General features: G+C 41.0%; 1 protein-coding gene across 1 annotated transcript in view; it reads right to left on the bottom strand.

Moving 5' to 3' along the window:
- The window catches only part of ANXA10 (annexin A10), a 100,134-nt gene extending 93,957 nt beyond the window's left edge, over positions 1-6,177 (bottom strand). Inside the window, exon 1 of the mRNA XM_089912585.1 lies at positions 6,132-6,177. Coding sequence (XP_089768711.1) covers positions 6,132-6,177 — 46 coding nt within the window. The remainder of the gene's footprint in view (positions 1-6,131) is intronic.
- Between the last annotated feature and the right edge of the window lie 12,496 nt (positions 6,178-18,673).

Raw genomic sequence — 18,673 nt, 5'->3', positions numbered from 1 at the left:
CAACCTACTGAATACATAAGATTCAGTTTAAATGTTCTGAGGTACTTTTTACCCCTTTTCTCCTTATTTCCTTTCTTTAGAATAACCCTAATCTTCTCTCATCATTAGCCCCCCACCCCCCTTGCAGTAACTGGGCAAACAGCCTCCCAGTTTCCCACACCCGAGCTCATCCCTGCAGCAGTAAAGCCTTGCACGGAGCCGGAGCAGTAGGGGCCTCTGACAGCACAACACTGCCGTTATCTTGATCAAAAGTATGGAGTTAGGAGAAAATTTAGGACTATTAAAACTAATCAAAGTGACTTGTACTCAGCACACTTCAGTGGCCTCAGAAAGAAGTATTCCACTGAATATCTGAGGGTGGGTTTGGACAATTCTCCTTTCTGGTTTGTGTTATTTACCTCTCCCCTTGCAGAGGTTAACAGATTGGGGGTTGGCCCCTGTATCTACGTTATGGCCAAAGCTGCCGGAAGTGAGGGTCCTGAGTACAAACTAACACGCTTGTCCGTTTGACAGTACCCCATGCAGGGGAAGCGGCTCTTTGATTTCCACGCAAAACATTTGATCTCAGTAGAGGTTTAGAAGTGAGTTTGTGACTATCTCCAGTGTGGCTTAACCTGTGCAGCTGAATATCCTAGTGTTTCTGTAGTCTCTTGATCCCCTCCCCCGTTGTAAACAGTTCATGACTTTTGTTCATACAGGGGACATATTTTGACAAAACAGTTATCTCCCCAGTCCCCTTGGGCGTTACAGGCTGAGCCACGTGCCACGGTCTATGGCCTTGGAACCCACCTGCTGCTTCTCTTCGCTGTCATTTTCTCCCCAAGAGACAGAGGCAGCCAAGGTGCAGAGCTGGGTCGACTCCCAAGTTCGTTTAGCTGTTTGCCCCCGGGGTTGGGATCTTCCTCTCGCACATCACTGACAGGCATGCACCCTCCCACAATGGGCGCAGCATTTGTGCGAGTTCCTGCCAGGGATGGGGGGAGGCATCGGGTTCCTGACCCCCCCAATCCTTCTTCATTGCTTATTCTCCCAAACAGAGGCGTCGCCATTATTTAAATTATACAGTCTGCCACCTGCACAGATTGCAACAAGTTATGTAATTGAAATGACTGACAAGAGTGCCTGGAACACACACCCAAAAGGTTATTTTATTTTATTTATTTATTTTATTTTTTAATTGAAGTACAGCCGATTCACAATGCTGTGTTAATTACTGCTGTACAGCAAAGTGATTCAGTTATACATATATATATATATATATAACCTTTTTTTATATTCTTTTTCATTATAGTTTATCAGAGGATTTTGAATATGGTTCCCTGTGCTATACAGTAGGACCTTGTTGTTTATCCATTCCATATGTAAAAGCTTCCATCTGCTGACCCTAAGCTCCCAGTTCATCCCTCCCCCACCCCCCTCCCCCTTGGCAACCACCAGTCTGTTCTCTCTGTCTGTGAGTCTGTTTCTGTTTGTGAAACCATCTATGAAGCAGAAAGAAAAGGTTTTATTCAAGGCACGAGCAGCGCAGTGGCGAGCGTACGGGGAAGTGTGAGGTCCTGGTCCAGGTGCAGCCTCGCAAAGCCTTCTCGTTTGCCCAGGACACACTTCATCGGCAGGTTGAACCCTCACGATTGTGTGATGAACTTTAGTTTGGGAAGACGTCCCTAAGGTCTCCAGGGGGATGTTTTACACCCTGATCACATAATCAACAAGGCTGTGTAACAGGAAATACCAGGCGTAAGCCAGAAACAGCTTGAACAGTTTGTCACCACCAGGGAAGTTTTCACCTTTACATAGCACATTACGAAGTATTGGTTATAACACCGCCTCCCCTTACCTTGATCAACAGTCAGTTCCAGACTTCCAGGTGACCCCGAGATAAGCATAGAGGGGGGTAAGCCTAAAATAACTCGATTTTACACAGGCAGCCTGAGCATGGACGGTCTGGCCACAGTACAGGCAGACCTCAGAGAATTAAACGGTCATGGAAGGTCCTCATGAACAAATATTTTGTTTACTTGTAGATTTTAAAGGAATAAAATAACATTTATTCATTATCTTTCTTCCTAATCAAATCATAATATATTTGGCCCCTGTTTTGTTCTTGTTAAATATATATTATTCTGTATGTATAGTGGTAATTAGTGAAAAGTTTATATTTTCACTTAACATATGACACACTTTTCATGCTCCAAAGGAAGTTTTATATTTATTATTTTAATGGCTGAATAACATTCTATCAAATGACTGTACCTTAATTTAATGCCTAGACTATTATCTTTTTCCCAGTTTGCTTTCTATTATAAATATTATTTTAGTAAACTAAACTTATTTCCTTTTATATTACTTTTAATAAACTTTATTTCCTTTTACATTAGTTCCTTGGGTTAAATTCTTAGAAGTATGATATTAAGTCAAAGAGTACACTTTTTATTTGTATAAGAAAAAACATTTTTATTTTATTTTTGAAGTTTTTGCCATCTTATGACTAATAAACTGAATCTATATTCTTTCAAGACACTCTTGCTAGCATGGATTAGTTTCTTTCTAATTAAATATGCATTGAACTGTATCTCATTACACTTTTAATTTGCATTTTGAAATTATATTGTGCATGTCAATTTTCCACTTTCACATTAATTGATTTTTACCCTTGTATGAATAGTTCATATGCTTAGCCCATTTTTCTTCACATATTTCTTGCAAATCTGAAGGGGTTCTTTATGTAATACACACCAATAGTGTAATTTATGCCACTGCACCGAATACATCTGTTGTAAGAGAGTTGCTAGTGAATAAGATGCTCATTTTTGCCATTAGGTCACCCAGCACGCGTTTGAGCTCTTTCTTCTCCTTCCATTCTGCAGAGGTGGGTTTGGGATTGTGGGCAGGAGAGAGTCCTGTTTAGAATATTTGTAATCATCTTATTTAACTCTATTAGATGGCAAGGAAAGCCTCTCTTTTCCATTTATGACAACAAATGCAACACCTTGGTGGTATTTTCCATTGATCCACACATGGATTTGAGATCATGAAAAGGTGTATTAAATCATGATTAAAATATGATGACACTGACTGGAGGAGGTTAAAGACCAATTATCCTAACCGGGCTGTGGGGAGAGGAGGGAAGGTGAGGGAAGAGAAGGGGAGGGGGGAGGGGAGGGGCAGAAAGGGGGAAAGGGGAGGGGAAGGAATGGGGGAGGGGAGGGGAGAGGGGGAGGGAGGGGAGGGGAGGATTTCTTGGCTCCCACCGAGTCAGTCACAGTGTTTTCAAGATTTAACTATTCTGCTAATCTTCCTGCAACCCAATGAGATGGGTATGATTATTTCTTCCATTTCACAGAGGAGGAAACTAAGGCAGCAAGGAATTGATCAAAGTCAAGAGGTTTATTAATGATGGTACTGGAATATGTCTGGGCAATTTATTTCAGTCTGTTCACTAAACCACTACGCTGACCTTCTCTAACGGAATTATTATTATCTATTATAATGCATGGAACAAAGTTATTAAAAATAATATTGATAACATATTGAATTGTTCTATACGACTATCAAATTATTACAGGTGTACTAGTGAGCTTTAGTGTCTTACGTTTGTGGTTGTAACTCTTATTCTTTAGTGACAATAAAATATTTGTGATGACCCGTTAATGATAGGCAGTTTCTATACTTTGCAAACTGAAAGTGAGATTCTTGCTGTTCTGTTGATCACTGACTATTCTGAAATAAATAGAAAATGGACAACTAATGAAGGGAGAAATTTTCTTCATACCTAATTTTTTCTTATAGATATATAGACTGCTAGATGTTTTTCACTTTTTTTCTAAACCGCGATAGGTCTGAGACATTTAAACGTATGTCGTCAATGTTACACGTGGCAGTGTTTTTATATGATACACGTATCACTGACACAGCAATTTCATTATGATGCCTTACTGTTTTCTTCGGATTTATTTTGCTTGGAGTTTGTTGAGCTTTTCGAACCTGTGGGTGTACAGTTTTTGTTTATTTGGAAAAACTTGGCCGCTTTAAATATGTTTTCTAGTTCTTGGCTTCTCTCTTCTCTTTTCTGGAACTCCAACTATATATCTGTTAAACAGGGTGATATAATCCCATAAATGACTCAGACTCTATTTGTTAGCTGCCGTTTTTTTCTTCCTGTGTTTCAGTTTGTATAGTTGATATTATTTTGTCCTCAAGTGCACTGGTCTTTCTTCCTATACTGTTTAATTTGCTTTTAATCTCAACCAGCACATTTTTTCATTTCATATTATACTTTTCAAGTTCATTTGTCTGCCTAGTAATGTCTATATGTCTGTGTATTTTTCCTCTTTGTTTCCTATCTTTTTCCTCTTTTTTTTCATTATTGCTTTCAATTTCCTGAGTATTTTTGCAATACCTGTTTTAAGGAACTTGCTGCTCCTTTCAAGATTTCTACCATTTTTTGTCTGTTTTCATTAACTAATTTTTATCCAGTTTACAGATCAGATTTTGTTTGTATTTTTTTTTTTGGATGGGGGTTTACAGGACTATTTTTCATCAGATGCTGGTATTGCATTTATTATATTATTGAATATCTGTATTTTCTTGTCTTTCTCTATAGAATTTTGGGCTTTGATTTGGCAGGTAGTTAAATTGCCTGTTTCTGGCTTGTTCTTAAGCTTTTGTAGGATGGGTTTGAAGAGATGGCATATTAAAATTTAGAAAGTCCAATTACATTTGTAATTCAGATAAACAACAGAGCATTTATTTCAGGAAAAGTATGTCCTGTGCAACACTAAAAATAGAAAATGGGACATTAAAGTGAAACTTCAATCGCAATATCTGAGACATACTTATAAAAAATGTTATTTATCTAAAATTTATCTAACATTCAAGTAGACTATCCTGTATTTTTATTTGCCTGATTTGTCAGTCCTAGTAGTTGTCATTTTGGAGTCTTTACCAAATGGCCCAGGTATTCACCCAGAGCTCTCTGCTTTGGCGGGTTGGATGGACATCCATCCCCTGCCATCCCTCTCTGACCTCTAGGAATTTCTCAGCTTACACCTTGCTGGCAGTTCTCCTTTGCCCACCCTTGGGCATTTTCATCCTGTGGTTGTGCAGATCAGTCTTCCGACAAGGACTTTAGGAGGATCCCAGGTGCATTTCTTGGACTCTGTTTAGTTTCCTACGGCTGTAACAAATCACTACACACTTAATGGCTGTAGACAATAGAAATGTATTCTCTCACAGTTCTGGAGGCCAGAAGTCTAAAATCAGCACAGGCAACTATACTCAATATTTTGTAACAACTTGTATGGGAAAGGAATCTGGATAAGGATACATATATAAGCGTAACCGAATCACTTTGCTGTATACCTGAAACTAACACAACTTTGTAAATGAACTATATGGAAAGAAAGGAAGGAAGGAAGGGAGGTAGGGAGGGAGGAAGGAAGGAAGGAAGGAAGAGAAAGAGAAAGAAAGAAGAAAGAAAGAGAAAAGAAAGGAAGGAGGAAAAGAAAGCAAAAGAAAGAAAGAAAAAATCAGTACCCCTGGACTGAGGTCACACCCCCGGGTAGTTATATTACATCCATCTAAATTGGGCAGGTTCCTACCACATGTGTCACAGTGCTGTCCGATCTCAAAGCACACACAGGCTCTCCCCTTTTTGCCACCGCCTGTGTGCATCCCATCTCGTATGCTAGAAAGGACCTTCCTTCCATTGTTCCCCATACAGCTTCCCCACGAGCCCCGCTCTCTTCTGGGAAACTCTAACTCTCTTAGGTAACTAGCACATCCTCACCCTGGGCCTACCTGTTGTATTCTTCCTCTTTTGTAAATGCCACTCAAATTACTTTATTCCTTTTACATCATAGTGAAGTCAGAACATCGGCCAGGAGACCACTCTGACTGGATAATCTGCCGGGACCGGAGTTCCTGGAAAGCTGTTCCACTCCCAGTTAAGGTTGATTAGAGCTAAAGGCACAAACTGAAACCAGCCGAGGGAAAAGCTGCACAGGGCGGAGTGCAGCGAGGGCCACACCTGGAGCGTCCACCTGTCGGGTCTCCGTGGCGTCAGGACGGCCTCACTCCTCTCCTGCTGGCTGTGACAGCACACACGGAGTGTCGCCAGCAGAGACACTCACCTGCTCCTTGCTGTCTGGAGGCTTCGCTAGAGTCTGTTGACGGCATCACCGATCTGTGGTCTCAGCCCGTCCAGAGGTCGAGCAGGTACCATGGGATGTGAAGCTCCAGCCACCGATCATCCTGGCAGACCGTCCCATGGCTGCTGCAGGTGAACAAGGACACCCGCACCGGGCAGGACCCTCCGAGGGCAGAGTCCCTACCAGCAGCTGCGCAAGGTCCAGACCCATCTTTCGGTGAGTTTATGTCTTTGTTATAATTTTTGCTTACTACATTTTCACCTGTTTTATCCTTCCTGTTGGTGTTCCATGGATATTTTCATATGAATGAATACATATTTTCAAATGAGTGAATATTTTAACATGATGTATGTTAATTTAATTTTCAGCGTGTGAGCTCTTTTCTCAGCACGTGTTACTATTTTAGGGTAAAAGAGCAAGAGTGATAAATCAGAGTCTAAGCAGTGAATTCATGTATGAATTATGTGTGCATGTCCGAGAATCGACATAATGCTCATTTGGAGCAAAGCTCATTCCTCATGGTGGATGAGAGAGAAAGTCCAGGATGAAGCTGAGGGAGCAGGGCTGAGAGATGAGTTTAGGCCAAGGGCGCGGAGTCTGAAGGCCCTTTAAAAATCCTTATTTGCATGACTAAATTCTGGCTTATGCCCATTCTGAGGAAGGCAGTGGAATGTCTAAGGGGTCCTAACCAGCATCTTTATAATGACCTGCAAACAAGAGAGGATTCAGGCTGCTTCTCATATAATTCGTGCACTTTCTTCACGAAGGCTAAGGGTCTCTCTCTGGCTGCTGTGAATGCACGTCTGTTGTTTTAAGGAGAAACGTGTGAAAGTTACAGGCAAATCTTCCTCAGGATTGTGATGGGCTGAATTGTGTCTTCCTCACGTTCCCATGTGGAAGTCCTGACCCCCGGTACCTCAGAATGTGACTGTATTTGGAGACAGGGCCTTTACACAGATGGTTGAATTAAAATGAGGCCGGTAGGTGGGCCCCAACCTGACAGCATGGTGCCCTTAGAGGGAGAGGAGGTTAGGACCCCCAGAGACACCGCGGGCATGTGCGCAGGGGAAGAGGTGAGGACACAGTGAGGAGGTGGCCGCCTGAGGCTTCATCAGGAGTGACGCCTGCCCGCGCCTCGGTCTTGAGCTCCTAGCTTCCAGACTGAGAGAATTCATTCCTGCTGTTTAAGTTACCCAGTCTGAGGGCTTCGGTTATGGCGGCCCGAGCAAACTAATACCAGGATCCTTCTGCAGACTCCACAGGGATCTCTTTATTATGCTTCCAAGACCAGTCCACGAAGGATCAGTTGAAAAATGAGTGCATCTTAAAGCTCCAAATCCTGGCATCTGCTGGAAGTGTTCATCCTGTATACCTGACACTCCTCGTAGATTAAAGCGGTGGTGGTCCGTGCGGGCGAGACTTCAAGGGCTCTCACTCACAGATACCTGCCCAGCTGATGCCCTTTGAGACTCTGTGGAGGATTACACATGGGGGTATACTTCCGTCTCAGAGATCAACCTCTTTACGTTAGAATAAAACAGGAAGCCCCACAGCAAGAATCACCGCAACGTAGTGGTGATTAAGAGCAGTTAGGGATGAGTGATGCCCCGGTGCGTATGGGAAGGATCATTGAAAAGATACATTTTTCTGTGTGTCTAGACTTAGTGCAATGTTACAGGAGCTCCTGAGGAAGGAAGGAAGGAGGGAGGGAAGGAAGAGAGAGACAGAGGCAGGAAAAATGGTGAGTGTGTATTGTATGTAGCGTATATTGTATGTAGCATATTCAAAGCAAGCAGTAGACACGTTGTCATCGACCAACCCTTACTGGAAACAAACTAACATGATGTTCATGTATAAGAGGTCAATGCCTTGCAAGGATTGTAAATGAACTTTGCATAGGACGAGGAATTCTGATAGTGTTACTAAAAATATTCCTATTGCTGGCACAATAGGAAGTACAGAGGACTCTAAGCCTTTGAGTCCAGCTGCACAAAGACGTCCCCTTCCTCGCTCTTTCTAAGGCAGATCGTTGCAGAATTTTCTTTTACAAAAACATCTTGATAATTTATTCAGTAGTTAATTCGAGTGTTCTCTACTTCCTAGGTGCCACGCACTGTTTTGGGTGCTAAACTTAACAGCTGTGAATGAACAAAGCAGACAGAAATCACCACTGTCACAAAGGTTAAATTCTGGAAGAGGAAGACTGACAAAAGTTAAAATTTAAAACGTAAAGAATGTTAGATGGTGTACGTGCCATAGAGAGAAACACAGCAGGAAAGAGGAATAGGGAGTGCATGGTTGAGGAAGGTTCCATACAGCAGAAACTAACACATCATTGTAAAGCAAGTATATTCCAATAAAGATGTTAAGATAGGGCTTCCCTGGTGGCGCAGCGGTTGAGAGTCTGCCTGCCGATGCAGGGGACGTGGGTTCGTTCCCCCGTCCAGGAAGATCCCACATGCCGCGGAGCGGCTGGGCCCGTGAGCCATGGCCACTGAGCCTGTGCGTCCGGAGCCTGTGCTCCGCAGCGGGAGAGGCCACAACAGTGAGAGGCCCGCGTACCGCAAAAAAAAAAGATGCTAAGATAGATAGATAAATAAATAGGGTGGGATTTTGAGAAAGTGGCAGAAACTGACTTCTGGGCAAAGCCTTACACGAGGTGAGGAAGCATGACTTGAAGGTATTCGGGAGAAATGTGTTCCAGGCGCAGGGCGGGCTGAGGCCGAAGCCTCCGAATGTAAAGTGTTGCAGGTGTGTTTGACAACATGAGGGCTGGCATGTGTGAAGCAGGGGGTGGAGGTAGGGAGGCAGGGGGCAGACCCCGCCCCCCCCGCCCCCCCCCACGGACTCGCAGGCAGGAGGGAGCCTTTGACTCTTGTCCTCGGAGGAAAGGGAAGACAATGCAGGTTTTGTCCAGAGCAGTGACACGATCTGGCCTACGTTCTGACTCATGACTCTGACTGTGGGGCTGATGAAAGACCAGAGGGGAGGGGGAGCGAGCAAGTGGAGTGCTTGGGAAGCTAAAATTAAAACCTAGCCATGACATAAACCAGGGGCACAGTAGTGAATGTGCTGAGAGACACTCAGCCTTTGTAAGTAGAGCCAACTTGATTTCCTACACCTCAGGTGAAACTTTGTATGCTCGCTGCTAAGGGTGAGAAAAAAGGCACTTCCTGTGAACTGTATGGTCTTTATACCACAGTGGGAGGAGAGGGGGCCGCGTGTGAAGGAGGGCTCACTGCGGTGTGAAGGGAAGGTGGGAGCCGGGGTATGCGGGGTGTCCACGCAGTGGTACTGCATCCCCCCACCAGTCCACCAGTCTCATTTTCCGGCACGGCCCTGCCTGGTCCATGAGGACTTGCTAACCCGTCACCCTTCCTTCTGTTGCTCACTGTATACATTATTCATCACTTCTACTTCTTTGGGTTTCTAGAACCTGTCAAATGATATGCCTGTAAATTTGGTCCTGCCATCTGTGGTCCTAGAGAGCCCAGTGATACAGTGGCGCTGGGTTCAGGGTGCAGAGGTCGGGGGTTTTGTCCAGCTCTGCATGGAATTGCTGTGTGATGTAGAGCAGCCCCTTCATCACACTGGTTCAGTTCTGCATCTGTGAATAAAAACACTTGACAGTGACTGTACTTTATTCACCAGAAACCCAATAGCTGCCCCTCCCTCCGACAGAAAAGAAATGTTAAGAATGAATAGAGTTCCTGATTTTTAATTTTCCTACAAAGGGACCTTAAAAAGAGACTTGCTGTCACCGTTGTTTTAATAAAGAGAATGCATTTTTTTTTTTTTTTTTTGCAGTACGCGGGCCTCTCACTGCCGTGGCCTCTCCCGTTGTGGAGCACAGGCTCCGGACATGCAGGCTCAGTGGCCATGGCTCACGGGCCCAGCCGCTCTGCGGCATGTGGGATCTTCCCGGACTGGGGCATGAACCCGCGTCCCCTGCATCGGCAGGCGGACTCTCAACCACTGTGCCACCAGGGAAGCCCGAGAATGCATTCTTATAACCAGAAAATTCCAATCAGATATCATCTTAAAGTTTAATATTTTCTAAGGAATTGCTCCTGGCTGTAATTCTTTTCTGTGATGCTAGCTGGTATGATTTGTCCACGAATCAGTGTTACTCGGTGGACAGGTGTCTGGAAGCACTAGTCTAGTTCACTAGTTCTTACACTTAAACACGCCTCAGCATGACCAGAGGACTAGTTCAAAGGCTTTGCTGGGTCCCACCAACAGAAGGTCTGATGCCAAAGTTCTGGATGGGGGCCTGATGTTTGCATTTCTGACATGTTACCTGGTGATGCGACTTGCCCAGGGACCACTCTTAGACAACCACCCTACATAATTTCTAATATCCATACTCTACAAACTTGTATATTGTCCTGATTCTTTGATAACTAATCCTGAGCACATCGTAGAGACATAGCCAACATTGTTATGAATAAATACGATATATTTTCTACCTACTAAAGATTTTCAAACATCAAGATTTTAAAAGCCAATTTATATAATGTATTCAACTTGTATAGTTAATATAAGAAAATCTGAGCCTAAATGTTACTCGTTGGTAAAGAAGTGCTACAAAGTGTGCCGTATTTACACAACTAAAATTTAAGATTTTAACGGTACAGATAACTGGTTTGCAGGGCAGAAATAGAGACACAGATGTAGAGAACAAACGTATGGACACCAAGCAGGGAAAGCGGCGGGAGTGGTGGTGGTGGTGTGATGAATTAGGCGATTGGGATTGACACGTATACAGTGATGTGTAGAAAATGGATGACTAATAAGAACCTGCTGTATAAAAAAGAAAAAAAAGAAAAAATTATTCAAGTCAAAAAAAAAAAAAAAAGAACCAGAAGTACTTTTTTCATAGCATGAAAATGTCAGTGTATTCCAGACTTTAAGTTTACACAAAATGGCTCCATCTTCATCCGTGTGACTCTTTACCTGTATGTTCAGGAAGGGCTATGTACAGGTGGACATCTAATAATTGCCAGTTAGTGATAATGAGAGCTAAGGCTGGACAGAGAGGAATCTAGAATGTCAGTTAGTTGAGAAAGAAGCTATCAGCTCTAGTATGCAGAATTGGAGTTGATTAGGCTCACATTTAAATTTTAGTTCCACATCTTCCCAACTGCATGACTGGGGTCATATTACTTTATCTGAGTCTCAGTTTTTCCAATTGAAAAATGGAGATAATAACTCAAGCCTTGTAGTTTTGTTATGAGTATCAGGATAATACCTGTGAAGTACCAAGCCTAGCGTCTGGTGCACAGTAGGTGCACAGTAAATATTTTCTCCTTCCCTTTAAGAAAAAGAAAATAAATAAAAATAAAATTTAAGATTCTACAGATGAAATAACACCAAAGAAAAGTAGGTTACACAAAAATTCTTTTGTAAATGTATTTTTAAAGTTTAGAAAATCATAAATCAGAAAACGCACCATAAAGTGGTTCTTTTTAGGTCTTATATATAACATTAGTGTTGACTTTTAAAATTTTATATGTGATTTATAGGGAAGTGAAATGGACATAGAAAACTTTGCAAATTTTTAAACAAAGTGACTTCTTTTGAAAGGAGGAGAAGTCTTGCGATATTGGAAAGCATACTGTTCTAACGACCAGTATAGGAATGTTTCAAGATATAAATGCTATGTAATCATTTGCTTTAAAAACTAGACAAGGAGGGCTGCCCTGGTGGCGCAGTGGTTGAGAGTCCGCCTGCCGATGCAGGGGACACGGGTTCGAGCCCCGGTCCGGGAGGATCCCGCGTGCCGCGGAGCGGCTGGGCCCGTGAGCCGTGGCCGCTGAGCCTGCGCGTCCGGAGCCTGTGCTCCGCAACGGGAGAGGCCACAACAGTGAGGCCCGCGTACCGCAAAAAAAAAAAAAAAACTAGACAAGGAGGCAATCGAACATAATTAATAGTGTTGCAGTATAACTGTAGTGGTGGTGTCTAAATGCCAAAGGAAGCATAACTGACCTCAGCCTTGTAACCTCAAAGACGTTTGACTTTGTACCCTGTGCCCCAATCCAGGAAGCATATTGTAGAAGCCAAAGGAACAAAATACCCTCCATTTACTATTCAGCTGTTACCTTGACAACTGGTAATTGGTATTAACTGTTGTTTTCATTTGTAAGTGAGCTGATTTTTTTTAAACAGGCACTTTTATTAACAGCAGTTAGTTTAAATATATAGCTCAGTGCTGTTGGCATTGTACGTGCAGATGGCTGAAAATGTCACCGTAATTGCCTTTTATGATTTTAACTACAATATCCATTTATCAAGCAAATGTATTACACTTGGCTTTCTGAGGGTTATGGGTGAGAAAATAATTTCCTTATTTGCCATGTTTCTCTTTTCCCTCTCTCTCTCTCTCTCTATATATATATATAATATATATAATTATATATATATTTGTATTTGGCACTTCAATTTTTCTTTTAAAATTATTTGTTTCTTCAGATTATATTAGATTTTAGGAAAATGGTATGACCATACATTCAAATGAACAAATTAAAGAAACTTATCTTGCAGTAAGGTTATTTACAGTTATGAATCTGACATTAATATATACCTGATAACTTTCCTGTGGATCTAAGAGTTTGGATGAAAAGCCTTAAATTTTGTGCCACAGTTGCAGGAAGTAACTAAAGAGAGGATAAGTTCTTAATGGAAAAAAGGTCAGAATTAACCTTAGGCACAGCTTTTACATTATCAAGGGATAAGGTGAAAAAGGGTAAATAATAATGGGGTACCTGCTATTACTCTTTTTTTTTTTTAACATCTTTATTGGAGTATAATTGCTTTACAATCGTGTGTTAGTTTCTGCTTTATAACAAAGTGAATCAGTTATACATATACATATGTTCCCATATCTCTTCCCTCTTGCGTCTCCCTCCCTCCCAGCCTCCCTATCCCACCCCTCTAGGTGGTCACAAAGCACCGAGCTGATCTCCCTGTGCTATGCGGCTGCTTCCCACTAGCTATCTATTTTACGTTTGGTAGTGTATATATGTCCATGCCACTCTCTCACTTTGTCCCAGCTTACCCTTCACCCTCCCCATACCCTCACGTGCATTCTCTAGTAGATCTGTGTCTTTATTCCTGTCTTACCCCTAAATTCTTCATGACATTTTTTTCCCCTTAAATCCCATATATATGTGTTATCATACGGTATTTGTCTTTCTCTTTCTGACTTACTTCACTCTGTATGACAGACTCTAGGTCTATCCACCTCATTACAAATAGCTCAATTTCGTTTCTTTTTATGGCTGAGTAATATTGCATTGTATATATGTGCCACATCTTCTTTATCCATTCATCCAATGATGGACACTTAGGTTGTTTCCATCTCCTGGCTATTGTAAATAGAGCTGCAATGAACATTTTGGTACATGACTCTTTTTGAATTATGCTTTTCTCAGGGTATATGCCCAGTAGTGGGATTGCTGGGTTGTATGGTAGTTCTATTTGTAGTTTTTTAAGGAACCTCCTTACTGTTCTCCATAGCGGCTGTACCAATTCACATTCCCACCGGCAGTGCAAGAGTGTTCCCTTTTCTCCACACCCTCTCCAGCATTTATTGTTTCTAGATTTTTTGATGATGGCCATTCTGACTGGTGTGAGATGATATCTCATTGTAGTTTTGACTTGCATTTCCTGAATGATTAATGATGTTGAGCATTCTTTCATGTGTTTGTTGGCAATCTGTATATCTTCTTTGGAGAAATGTCTATTTCGGTCTTCTGCCCATTTTTGGATTGGGTTGTTTGTTTTTTTGTTATTGAGCTGCATGAGCTGCTTGTAAATTTTGGAGATTAATCCTTTGTCAGTTGCTTCATTTGCACATATTTTCTCCCATTCTGAGTGTTGTCTTTTGGTCTTGTTTATGGTTTCCTTTGCTGTGCAAAAGCTTTGAAGTTTCATTAGGTCCCATTTGTTTATTTTTGTTTTTATTTCCATTACTCTAGGAGGTGGGTCAGAAAGGATCTTGCTGTGATTTATGTCATAGAGTGTTCTGCCTATGTTTTCCTCTAAGAGTTTTATAGTTTCTGGCTTTACATATAGATCTTTAATCCATTTTGAGCTTATTTTTGTGTATGGTGTTAGGGAGTGATCTAATCTCATACTTTTACATGTACCTGTCCAGTTTTCCCAGCACCACTTATCGAAGAGGCTGTCCTTTCTCCACTGTACATTCCTGCCTCCTTTATCAAAGATAAGGTGACCATATGTGCGTGGGTTTACCTCTGGGCTTTCTATCCTGTTCCATTGATCTATGTTTCTGTTTTTGTGCCAGTACCATACTGTCTTGATTACTGTAGCTTTGTAGTAGTTTGAAGTCAGGGAGCCTGATTCCTCCAGCTCCGTTTTTCATTCTCAAGATTGCTTTGGCTATTTGGGGTCTTTGGTGTTTCCATACAAATTGTGAAATTTTTTATTTTAGTTTTTTGAAAAATACCAGTGGTAGTTTGATAGGGATTGCATTGAATCTGTAGATTGCTTTGGGTAGTAGAGTCATTTTCACAATGTTGATTCTTCCAATCCAAGAATATGGTATATCTCTCCATCTATTTGTATCATCTTTAATTTCTTTCATCAGTGTCTTATAATTTTCTGCATACAGGTCTTTTGTCTCCTTAGGTAGGTTTATTCCTAGATATTTTATTCTTTTTGTTGCAGTGGTAAATGGGAGTGTTTTCTTGATTTCACTTTCAGATTTTTCATCATTAGTGTATAGGAATGCCAGACATTTCTGTGCATTAGTTTTGTATCCTGCTACTTTACCAAATTCATTGATTAGCTCTAGTAATTTTCTGGTAGCATCTCAGGATTCTCTATGTATAGTATCATGTCATCTGCAAACAGTGACAGCTTTACTTCTTCTTTTCCGATTTGGATTCCTTTTATTTCCTTTTCTTCTCTGATTGCTGTGGCTAAAACTTCCAAAACTATGTTGAATAAGAGTGGTGAGAGTGGGCAACCTTGTCTTGTTCCTGATCTTAGTGGAAATGCTTTCAGTTTTTCACCATTGAGGATGGTGTTGGCTGTGGGTTTGGCATATATGGCCTTTATTATGTTGAGGAAAGTTCCCTCTATGCCTACTTTCTGGAGACTTTTTATCATAAATGGGTGTTGAATTTTGTTGAACGCTTTCTCTGCATCTATTGAGATGATCATATGGCTTTTCTCCTTCAATTTGTTAATATGGTGTATCACATTGATTGATTTGTGTATATTGAAGAATCCTTGCATTCCTGGCATAAACCCCACTTGATCATGGTGTATGAGCCTTTTAATGTGCTGTTGGATTCTGTTTGCTAGTATTTTGTTGAGGATTTTTGCATCTATGTTCATCAGTGATATTGGCCTGTAGTTTTCTTTCTTTGTGACATCCTTGTCTGGTTTTGGTGTCAGGGTGATGGTGGCCTCGTAGAATGAGTTTGGGAGTGTTCCTTCCTCTGCTATATTTTGGAAGAGTTTGAGAAGGATGGATGTTAGCTCTTCTCTAAATGTTTGATAGATTTCGCCTGTGAAGCCATCTGGTTCTGGGCTTTGTTTGTTGGATGATTTTAAATCACAGTTTCAATTTCAGTGCTTGTGATTGGTCTGTTCATATTTTCTATTTCTTCCTGATTCAGTCTTTGCAGGTTGTGCTTTTCTAAGAATTTGTCCATCTCTTCCAGGTTGTCCATTTTATTGGCATAGAGTTGCTTGTAGTAATCTCTCATGATCTTTTGTATTTCTGCAGTGTCAGTTGTTACTTCTCCTTTTTCATTTCTAATTCTATTGATTTGAGTCTTCTCCCATTTTTCTTGATGAGTCTGGCTAATGTTTTATCAATTTTGTTTATCTTCCCAAAGAACCAGCTTTTAGTTTTATTGATCTCTGCTATCGTTTCCTTCATTTCTTTTTCATGTATTTCTGATCTGATCTCTATGATTTCTTTCCTTCTGCTAACTTTGGGGTTTTTTTGTTCTTCTTTCTCTGATTGCTTGAGGTGCAAGATTAGGCTGTTTATTTGAGATGTTTCCTGTTTCTTAAGGTAGGATTGTATTGCTATAAACTTCCCTCTTAGAACTGCTTTTGCTGCATCCCACAGGTTTTGGGTCTTCGTGTCTCCATTGTCATTTGTTTCTAGGTATTTTTTAATTTCCTCTTTCATTTCTTCAGTGATCACTTCGTTATTAAGTAGTGTATTGTTTAGCCTCCATGTGTTTGTATTTTTTACAGACCTTTTCCTGTAATTGACATCTAGTCTCATAGCGTTGTGGTCAGAAAAGATACTTGATACGATTTCAATATTCTTAAGTTTACCAAGGCTTGATTTGTGACCCAAGATATGATCTATCCTGGACAATGTTCCATGAGCACTTGAGAAAAATGTGTATTCTGTTGTTTTTGGATGGAATGTCCTATAAATATCAATTAAGTCCATCTTGTTTAATGTATCATTTAAAGCTTGTGTTTCCTTATTTATTTTCATTTTGGATGATCTGTCCATTGGTGAAAGTGGGGTGTTAAAGTCCCCTACTCTGAATGTGTTACTGTCGATTTCCCCTTTTATGGCTGTTAGTATTTGCCTTATGTATTGAGGTGCTCCTATGTAGGGTGCATAAATATTTACAATTGTTATATCTTCTTCTTGGATCGATCCCTTGATCATTATGTAGTGTCCTTCTTTGTCTCTTGTAATAGTCTTTATTTTGTCTGATATGAGAATTGCTACTTCAGCTTTCTTTTGATTTCCATTTGCATGGAATATCTTTTTCCATCCCCTCACTTTCAGTCTGTATGTGTCTCTAGGTCTGAAGTGGGTCTCTTGTAGACAGCATATATATGGGTCTTGTTTTTGTATCCATTCAGCCAGTCTGTGTCTTTTGGTGGGAGCATTTAGTCCATTTACATTTAAGGTAATTATCGAGATGTATGTTCCTATTCCCATTTTCTTAAATGTTTTGGGTTCGTTATTGTAGGTCTTTTCATTCTCTTGTGTTTCTTGCCTAGAGAAGATCCTTTAGCATTTGTTGTAAAGCTGGTTTGGTGGTGCTGAACTCTCTCAGCTTTTGCTTGTCTGTAAAGGTTTTAATTTCTCCATCAAATCTGAATGAGATCCTTGCTGGGTAGAGTAATCTTGGTTGTAGGTTTTTCTCCTTCATCACTTTAAATATGTCCTGCCAGTCCCTTCTGGCTTGCAGAGTTTCTGCTGAAAGATCAGCTGTTAACCTTATGGGGATTCCCTTATGTGTTATTTGTTGTTTTTCCCTTGCTGTTTTTAATATGTTTTCTTTGTATTTAATTTTTGACAGTTTGATTAATATGTGTCTTGGCGTATTTCTCCTTGGATTTATCCTGTATGGGACTCTCTGTGCTTCCTGGACTTGATTAACTATTTCCTTTCCCATATTAGGGACGTTTTCAACTATAATCTCTTCAAATATTTTCTCAGTCCCTTTCTTTGTCTCTTCTTCTTCTGGAACCCCTATAATTCGAATGTTGCTGCGTTTAATGTTGTTCCAGAGGTCTCTGAGTGTGTCTTCAGTTCTTTTCATTCTTTTTTCTTTATTCTGCTCTGCAGTAGTCATTTCCACTATTTTATCTTCCAGGTCACTTATCCGTTCTTCTGCCTCAGTTATTCTGCTATTGATCCCATCTAGAGTACTTTTAATTTCATTTATTGTGTTGTTCATCATTGCTTTTTCCTCTTTAGTTCTTTTAGGTCCTTGTTAAATGTTTCTTGCATTTTCTCTATTCTATTTCCAAGATTTTGGATCATCTTTACTATCGTTATTCTGAATTCTTTTTCAGATAGACTGCCTATTTCCTCTTCATTTGTTAGGTCTGTTGGATGTTTACCTTGCTCCTTCATCTGCTGTGTGTTTCTCTGTCTTCTCATGTTGCTTATCTCACTGTGTTTGGGGTCTCCTTTTTGCAGGCTGCAGGTTCGTAGTTCCTGTTGTTTTTGGTGTCTGTCCCCAGTGGCTAAAGTTGGTTCAGTGGGTTGTGTAGGCTTCCTGATGGAGGGGACCAGTGCCTGTGTTCTGGTGGATGAGGCTGGATCTTGTCTTTCTGGTGGGCAGGTCCACGTCTGGTGGTGTGTTTTGGGGTGTCTGTGGCCTTATTATAATTTTAGGCAGCCTCTCTGCTAATGCATGGGGCTGTGTTCCTGTGTTGCTAGTTGTTTGGCATAGGGTGTGCAGCACTGTAGTTTGCTGGTCGTTGAGTGAAGCTGGGTGTTGGTGTTGAGATGGAGATCTCTGGGAGATTTTCGCTGTTTGATTTTACATGGAGCTGGGAGCTCTCTTGTGGACCAGTGTCCTGAAGTTGGCTCTCCCACCTCAGAGGCCCAGCACTGACTCCTGGCTGCAGCACCAAGAGCCTTTCATCCACACAGCTCAGAATAAAAGGGAGAAAAAGTAGAAAGAAAGAAAGAAAGAGGATAAAAGAAAATAAAGTAAGGTAAAATAAAATCAAGTTATTAAAATAAAATAATAATTATTAAGAAAAAAAATTTT

Source organism: Delphinapterus leucas, chromosome 6 (assembly GCF_059928025.1).
Source record: "Delphinapterus leucas isolate spDelLeu-1000000601 "Yukka" chromosome 6, BTC_Dleu_Yukka2, whole genome shotgun sequence".
NCBI lineage: Eukaryota > Metazoa > Chordata > Mammalia > Artiodactyla > Monodontidae > Delphinapterus > Delphinapterus leucas.
The sequence above is the reverse complement of the archived record's forward strand: the minus strand, read 5'-3'. Positions and strand labels throughout refer to the sequence as shown.